General features: G+C 65.8%; 2 protein-coding genes across 2 annotated transcripts in view; one reads left to right on the top strand and one right to left on the bottom strand.

Annotated features, from left to right (window-relative positions):
• Window positions 1-3,154, top strand: part of CLU (clusterin) — a 3,450-nt gene extending 296 nt beyond the window's left edge. The window contains exons 2-8 of the mRNA XM_010583192.1: window positions 500-648; window positions 797-967; window positions 1,044-1,461; window positions 2,045-2,158; window positions 2,314-2,540; window positions 2,767-2,948; window positions 3,053-3,154. Coding sequence (XP_010581494.1) covers window positions 500-648; window positions 797-967; window positions 1,044-1,461; window positions 2,045-2,158; window positions 2,314-2,540; window positions 2,767-2,948; window positions 3,053-3,059 — 1,268 coding nt within the window. The 3' untranslated portion in view covers window positions 3,060-3,154. The remainder of the gene's footprint in view (window positions 1-499; window positions 649-796; window positions 968-1,043; window positions 1,462-2,044; window positions 2,159-2,313; window positions 2,541-2,766; window positions 2,949-3,052) is intronic.
• A 680-nt stretch (window positions 3,155-3,834) lies between these two features.
• Window positions 3,835-7,836, bottom strand: SLC35F6 (solute carrier family 35, member F6). The gene is made up of 6 exons (XM_010583193.1): window positions 7,730-7,836; window positions 5,875-5,947; window positions 5,633-5,804; window positions 4,977-5,189; window positions 4,630-4,740; window positions 3,835-4,390 (listed from the first exon to the last, which is right to left on the bottom strand). The coding sequence occupies exons 1-6, from the start codon at window positions 7,804-7,806 to the stop codon at window positions 3,918-3,920; spliced, it is 1,119 nt and encodes a 372-aa protein (XP_010581495.1). The 5' UTR covers window positions 7,807-7,836; the 3' UTR covers window positions 3,835-3,917.
• Between the last annotated feature and the right edge of the window lie 6 nt (window positions 7,837-7,842).

Raw genomic sequence — 7,842 nt, forward strand, 5'->3', positions numbered from 1 at the left:
ATGGCTGTGGGGTGGGGGGAGCGCTGTGCCCACGGGGGGGGGTTGGATGGAGGAGGCACGGCATCACCCCTCGGGGGGCTGGATGGAGGGGGCACAGAGCATCATTCCGTGAGGGGCTGGGGCCGGATGCTTTGCGGGGGGACACACAAAGGAAGATCCTGCCCCCAGAGATCCCCCTGGGCTGGCCAGGCGAGGGCTGGTGGGGGCACAGCGAGAGCCGGTGGCGATGGCCGGATGGGGGGTCCAAGGCCATTCCCGGGGGGCAGCTGGGGATTCACGGGCAGCGCTGCCCAAATATTGGGGGTGACGGGCAGGGAGACGCGCCCCCCAGCCCGGGCGAGATTTTGGGTCACTTTTCTCGGGTTCTGTGAGCTGGAATCGGGCCGCTGGCGAACAAACAGGACTCTGCACCCGCAAATATTTGCATGCGCTGCTGGGGCTCCCACCGCCGCCTTGGGAGCGGCCGGCCGAGGGATGCTCTTCCTCCCCCCTCCTCCAGAGATGTCGGCAGCCGGCAGCAAATACATCGACACGGAGGTGGAAAACGCCATCAACGGGGTGAAGCAGATGAAGACCCTCATGGACAAGACCAGTAAGGACCACCAAGCCATCCTGCACACCTTGGAGGAGACCAAGAGGAGGAAGGAGGTGAGTGAGGATGAGGAGGGTGGTCCTGGTACCCAGGGCCCCTGGGCTGAGCACATCCGAAGGGCTCGGGGGATGCCGTGCCCCGGGGTCCACGTGTCCCGGGAGCGGGGGGGGGATGCCCTCGGGGCTGGATGCGGATGCCTTGCAGGAGGCGGTGCAGCTGGCCCGGGAGAAGGAGCAGCAGCTGGCGGCGAAGCAGGAGGTGTGCAACGAGACGATGCTGGCGCTTTGGGAAGAGTGCAAGCCCTGCCTCAAGCACACCTGCATGCGCTTCTACTCCCGCACGTGCCGCAGCGGCTCGGGGCTGGTGGGGCGGCAGGTGAGTGGTCCCGCAGCACCCAGGGATGCTGAGGTCGGGGGGGATTTTGGCCTGATCCTGCTCCCTTGCCTGGCAGCTGGAGGAATTCCTCAACCATTCCTCACCCTTCTCCATCTGGGTGAACGGCGAGCGCATCGACTCGCTGCTGGAGCGGGACCAGCGGCAGGAGCGGCAGTTCGAGGACCTGGAAGAGCGTTTTGGGTTGCTGGAAGATGGGGTGGATGACATCTTCCAGGACAGCACCCAGGTCTACAGCCGCATGTACCCCTTCTTCCGAGCACCCTTTGGCAGCTTCCGCGAGGCTTTCCGACCCCCCGTCCAGCACGTCCGCCTGCCCCTGCGCAGCGGGAGGTTTTCCCGGGACCTGCATCCCTTCTTCCAGCATCCCCACCACAGCTTCCACCACCTCTTCCAGCCGCTCTTTGAGATGACGCAGCGGATGCTGGAGGAAATGCAGGGCAGCTGGGAGCACCCACTGGGTGGCTTTGCCTCAGGTAGGGTGCTCGCCGTGGGCTGGGTGTCGTGGGCTCCCCAGTTTGGCTGGAACCGGCAGGGCTTCCCAGCACACCCCACACACCCCCCCCCCCTTATTAGGGGGGGACTAACTTAGAGGATGAGCTCAACCCTAATACGACACATCAGAGAATCCCCATGGGAGCCCAGGAATCACAAGCTCCACTGTTTGCAGAGCTGGCCTGGGGTTTTGGGTTTTCCCCTCCCTGCACCAACTCTTGGCTGCCGGAGCTGCCACCGTCCTGGGAAGGTGTTTGTTTTGGGCAGGCAACGCTGGTTGCAGCCCGGTTACTGGTGCCGTCACCGTCTGCCACTGCGGCCCCGGCTCGGGCGGCTGGGAAAAGGGATATTTCGAAAGGGAGGTTGGCAGGGAGTGCTTTGCTTGGGAAAAAACAGCTGGGGGTGTGTGTCAAAATTCCCCGGAAAAAGCACTTTTATGGCCCCCCAGGGTGTTGGCCGGGGCTGGCCCCACAGCTCTGCCCGGTGTTGGGGGGGTCTGTGGCACTGCCGCCCCCCCACTCTGCAGTGTTCTGGGGTGCTGAGGCCAGGCTGGGCTTTCCACAGAGTCTCGTAACTTCAGCAACGAGCGCATGGTGTGTCGGGAAATCCGGCGTAACTCGGCCGGCTGCCTGCGGATGCGGGATGAGTGCGAGAAATGCCGGGAGATCCTCTCCGTGGGTGAGCTGGGACGGGACAGGGACCGTGAACGGTGCCGGGGGAGGGCAGGAGGGACGCACGTAGGGGAGGAGATGTGGTGGGGTGCACGCAGCGGGGCTGGGGGTGAGCCCTGACACCCCCTGATGCCCCCCCAAACTTTCCCCCCCTCCCCGCAGACTGCTGGCAGACGGACCCTGCCCAGAGCCAGCTGCGGGAGCAGCTGGAGGACGCGCTGCGCCTGGCCGAACGCTTCACCCGCCGTTACGACGACCTCCTCCGCGCCTTCCAAGCCGAGATGCTCAACACCACCAGCCTCCTGGACCAGCTCAACAGCCAGTTTGGCTGGGTCTCGCGTTTGGCCAACATCACCCAAGGCACCGACGGCTTCCTCCAGGTCACCACGGTGAGTCCCACCGGCGCTGCGGCACGGTCAGAGGGCTCCAGTCCCGTCCCCCCCTCCCCAGGCAGGGCCGGTGGCCACGGAAAGTGGGTCAGGGGGAGAAAGAAGCGATTGTGCGCCCGACCGGCTGCCTCTCGGCATAATAGCCGGCTGCAGGGCCGGGTGCCAGGGTGAGGGGCCGGCGTGAGGGCTAACCCGGCTTTCCCTGCTTTGTCTCCCCCCTCTCCAGGTCCTCTCCAAGGCTCCCAACCTCGAAGACCCCTCGGCCCCCCCTGACACGCAGGTGACGGTGCAGCTCTTCGATTCGGAGCCGCTGTCCCTCACCGTGCCCGGGGACATCTCCTGGGAGGACCCCCGCTTCATGGAGATCGTGGCCGAGCAGGCGCTTCAGCACTACAAGCAAAATACCATGTGAGTCTGGGACCCCCCCTGCCATCCCCGTGGACAGGGCTGGGGTTTGGGGCGGGGGAGGGGGCCACGCCATGGCTCACCCCCTCCCTTCTTTACTCCGGCAGAGAGTAGCCGGGTGTTGCTCCCCATCGCCGCCGCAGCCCCGGTGCCCCAAGCCCCCTCCGCCGGCCCGTCCCTGTGCCGGGGGGGGGTTGAATGCCGCTGCCACTGCCCTCCCCCCCGCCACCACCGCTGCTGGGGTCCCACCACGGGCCCCGAACACACAGAAAATAAAGGTAGAGTCAAACACCCCGACTGTGCTCTCTGGTGCATCTTTGGGACAAGACCCGCCGAGCAAATAAATGTCGCAAAAAGCAGCCGTGTGTGCCTGGGGCCGATCATCGGATATTGCAAAATGGGGAGGGGGGGATGACACAAGGACACAGCTGCCCCCAAACCCGGCCTGGAAGGAGCCTCCCCCCAGGACCCCAGGGCTCACTGCCTTCTCCCACACCCCAAGTGAAAGGGGTCTGGGTGCTGGGTCCTCAGCCAGCCTGGGGGCCAGCCCCCAGCATCCCCCCCAGGACCCTCCCCACAGCCAGCACAGACCCCCAGCGAGCCAGCCATGAGCAGATGCACTTTACTGGGGGGAGACACAGGTCGCGGAACAGCGGGGCCAGCCCCGACCCCAGCCTCACCACCACCCCCTCCCCCCAACCTGAGCCCCTTGGGAACAGGGGCAGAGGCTTCAATCTCCCCCAGACAGCCGGCTGGGGTCCGCTCCCTGCCGGGAAGGGCAGGCACAGCCTCGCCATCCCCTCCCAGAGCCCCGGCAGCAAGGCAGGGGAGAGGTTTCTCCTGCAAACGGCAGCAAGACGGGGGCCGGCGTCACCACCACCGCGCCGATCGCCTCCCGACGAGGGGAGGAGAGAGGGTCCAGGGAAATAAACCCCGGGGTCAAGCCCGACACGGGGCAGCGGTAGCGAGGGCTCAGCTCTCACTGTTGATGGCCGTGCTCTCCCCCCGTAGCAAGCCCTCCCGTTCGGCCACCCCGCCGGTCTCCTCCACGTGCCGGGGCAGGCGGGCGAGCAGGGGTCGGTGCAGGCCGTTGTAAAGAGCAGCACCGACCAGCAGCACCCCAAAACCCAAGATCTCCAGGCCGTGGAAGGTCTCCCAGCCCACGGCCAGGCTGACGGCCCAAATGACGAGGGTGCGGAGGCTGTCCAGCACCATGCGGGTGGTGGCACTGATCTCCTTGGTGACGCTGATGCCGGCGAAATTGAAGAAGGCGATGCTGCTGATGTTACCCAGCAGGGCCAGGGCGATGAGGGGCCGGTGGCCGATCTGGCAGAAGGCATCGAGGGCGTCTTCCAGCGTCCGCCGAGGGTTCCCACTGAAGCTGCCCGCCGGGATGTAGTACATGGGAACCAGCAGCAGGGCCAGGATGATGAAGCCGAAGAAACCTGGGTGCAAGTGGGGGTCAGACGGTCAGATGGGTGCTGGCCACAAGAACCACCCAGGGCAGCCTATCCCCCCCTGCCCCAGCTAATTCTCCCTGCCCCGTGGGACCCAAGCCCCCGCCCCAGCAGCAGCCCCTTCGCTGCCTGTGATCCCCCCAGCACAAAGCAGCCCTCCCCAGGCTGAGTTTGCAGGATCCAGCACCCCTCGAGTGCTCAGCCCCCCTGACTATGTCGCAACAGACCTTCGGTGCCGACGGCCCGCAGTGGGTGCACGTCATGCTTGTAGACAAACTTCTCCTCCAGCACCATCTGGATGGCAACGATGACCTGCGCCATGACGATGAGCAAGTCGCCTGCGTGAAGGGGAGAGAAAGGAAGGGGAGAGAAAGGAAGGGGAGAGAAAGGAAGGGGAGAGAAAGGAAGGGGAGAGAAAGGAAGGGGAGAGAAAGGAAGGGGAGGCTGAGCACCCATCTCCCTGCCCACTGGATGGGCAGCATGGCTGAGCCATGCCTGGAGAGCCAGGCACGCACCCCGTGGGAAGTTTTTTCCCGCCGTGGCCATCCCACCTCCCCTATGGGCCACCACGTACCAGTTATCACCTCGCTGAGCTTGTGTTTCTGGTCGTGGGAGCTGTGCAGGTCAGCCAGCCCCACGACCACCAGCCCCACAATGGTGACCAGGATGCCCAGCCACTGGCTCAGCTCCAGCTTGCGGCCCAGGAAGGCCACGGAGAGGAGCCCAGTGAAGATGATGACAGATCCTCGCAGCATCTGGAAACTGGAGGCACTGGTCATGTTCAAGGCTGGATGGGGAGAGACAGACCCATGAGTCGCACACACATGCTGCTGGAGCTGGCTAATGCCACCAACCCTCTGCTTAACAGTCTGCTGCCGTAGTTAAGAGCAGATCAGTGATTAACGGAAGGAAGAGGCAGCAACACCGTCCAACCCCACTCCTACTTAGAGCTGGCAGCAGAGAGGCTCGTGCCAAGACGCGGCCCCCTGTCCCTGCTCCATGGAAAGCCTGTGCCCTGAGGAACACAGCTTACTGAGCACTGCCACAACTCGCCACATGGGTGGGAAGGGTTTGCTCAGATCCCTCTAACCGGCTTCAGGGTCATTCCCCCCAAAAACTGAATGCACCATGGAGTGCTGCAGCCTGACAGCTGAGTCCAGCCCCAGGCATGGCCGGATCCCCACAGGGCAAGCGGGGGACAGAGGCAGCATCCCCGTCCCCAGCACTTACCCACGTACATGATGCTGGTCCCAGTCATGTCGCAGAGGGCGGGGGGCAAGAAGAGCAGTGGGCTGAAGGGCTGCGACGGGGCCATGCTGGGCTCTGGCCTCCACCGATCCCTCCACACCAGCAGGTAAAACACCCCCAGGCAGGAAAATTCACCCAGGAACATGCCCACGGCCTGTGAGAGAGGCGGGTGAGGGGGCTGGCCCTGCTGGCAAGACCCGTCCTGCCCTGGGTGGGGGGCTCACCTGCAGGAAGGGGTGCTGGAAGCCATGCTCCTCCGTCCCGCTGCAGCCGGTTGCGCTGAAGTTGTCTGCCCACCTACGAGGCAGAGGAGAGGGTGGTGGTTAGAGCAGGGGGCTGTGGGGAACCAGAGCACACCCCGAAAGCCAGCCCAGGGCTGTCGTGTGGGTCACCAGCCCCCCGAGGTGACAGCTCCAGGGACACAACATCCACAGGGATGGAGACAGCAGGGAAGGAGACACCACCGTGGCTGCCCCAACCTGCCGGCAGCTCCTGGCCCAGCTCCCAGCCCTGAGTGACAGGCAGGGAAATGGACACCGCTGTGTTGCACAGCCCCGCAATCCGGCATCCCCGTGCTCATCGTTGCCGGCACGCGCGGCCAGAGCCGGCCAGGCAGCACCGTCACGTGCTGGGGAGACCAGGACAGTGTGGTCGGGGGGTCACCCCGAACCCTTCCCTCCTCCCTATGTCACCCACCTTGAAGACTTGGGGGCTAAGGGACACAGGGCCCATAAAAGATGATGGATCACAGGCTGGGGGGCAGCGGCTCCCACTTCTTACATCGCCAGTCACAGTTTTGGGGCACAAACTCCCTCTTTTGGGTATTCTAAGCAGCACAGAGGGCAACGCTGGATAAACACAGGCTGCAGCACAGGTCCCCACGGCCCGTTTTAGCAAGGATCTCCCCTCTTCAGGGACCACGCATATGGGTGGGGGCCCCCAGCCTCTCAGTCGGTGGCTGGCTGGCTGGCTGCCTGCCCCCAAGACACCCCCAGGGTGGGGGTGCACCCCAACACAGGCAGGCAGGCACCCAGCTCCCCTCTGGTGGCTTTTTGCTGATGCCGAGCGGCTGCAGACCTGCTGAGCTTGGGGAAAAGGGGCACGAGCGGAAGTTGGGGCAATCCCCAGTCTGTCCCTCACCGATCGGCAAGGGGCTTTTCAGCCAGGCCAGCAAGATTTCAGCGTGAGTCAGCCCCGGCTGACACGCCGCAGCCCCTCCGCCACGGGCCAGCTCGGGTCTCTGTTTCGCAAGAGGCTTTGCCGGGCCACACACGGGTCTCGTGAGCTGGCTGAAAGCTCGGTGCCATCTCCCAGCTCTGCCCTGCCCCACGAGGGTTCCATGCCTCAGCTTCCCCATCCAAGGACCTCGGCCTGCTGCAACATCGGGGCCAGCTGAACTCTGGCCACCCGGCAAAACCCTGCTGACGTCCACGCGTCTGTCCGGTGGCAGCGGGACGAGCCGGCCTGGCAGGTCTGCCTTGCTGGGGCACCTCTGGGGAACACCATCCTCATCCTCACTGCGAGGGCTGGGAGCACCCCAGGGTGCTCTGGGGGCTCCCCCTAGGAGGGAGCTCGATCCAGACCCTACTTGGCTTTTTGGGGCACTCGCACGGCTCCTCCCCAGCACCCCGGGGCCAGGCACGGCACCCACAGCGGGAGACCTGCACCCCTCAGCAGCACGCACAAGAGGGCTGGGGACCCCCAGCCCCCCCGGGCTGTGCAGCCCACCCCCCCATTCCTCCCCCATCACCAAGAGCTGGACCCCCAAAGCAGCAGCCCCAGTCCCTATGGGGCACCCCACAGCCCAGGCCCGCCGCCCCCCCCCAGTGCAATGGCAGCCCCCCGAACTGGGGAGCACTGGGCAAGTCCTGGGGCTCTGCCTGGACCGTGGCCCGGCCTGGGGCAGCCCCAGGGCCCCCCCCGGTCCCTGCGCGGGGCTGTGGGTGCCGCGGGGAGGAGGCCCGAGAGGGTTCCCCAGCGGGACGGTGGGCCCAGCCCCGGGCCCAAGGCGGGCCGGAGCCGTTACGGGACCCCAGCCCCGGGGGTGCGGGTCCCCCCCCAGCCGCCGGGAGGACTCACTTGGCCGCCAGGGTGTTGATGGAGCCGGTGAGCAGCATGAGGGCGGCCAGGCCCAGCTGGTACCGGGACCAGGCCATGGCCCCACCACCGCCGCCGCCACCGCCTCCCGCCCT

This window comes from Haliaeetus leucocephalus, unplaced genomic scaffold (genome assembly GCF_000737465.1).
Source record: "Haliaeetus leucocephalus isolate CR32 unplaced genomic scaffold, Haliaeetus_leucocephalus-4.0 Scaffold871, whole genome shotgun sequence".
Taxonomy (NCBI): Eukaryota; Metazoa; Chordata; class Aves; order Accipitriformes; family Accipitridae; genus Haliaeetus; species Haliaeetus leucocephalus.

Coding starts and splice junctions, on each gene's coding strand:
- SLC35F6 (XM_010583193.1), bottom strand. CDS start 7,806: ATGGCCTGGTCCCGGTACCAGCTGGGCCTGGCCGCCCTCATGCTGCTC. Junction 5,805..5,874: donor TCCAGCACCCCTTCCTGCAG/GTGAGCCCCCCA, acceptor CCTCTCTCACAG/GCCGTGGGCATGTTCCTGGG. Junction 5,190..5,632: donor GACCAGCATCATGTACGTGG/GTAAGTGCTGGG, acceptor CTCCCCATCCAG/CCTTGAACATGACCAGTGCC.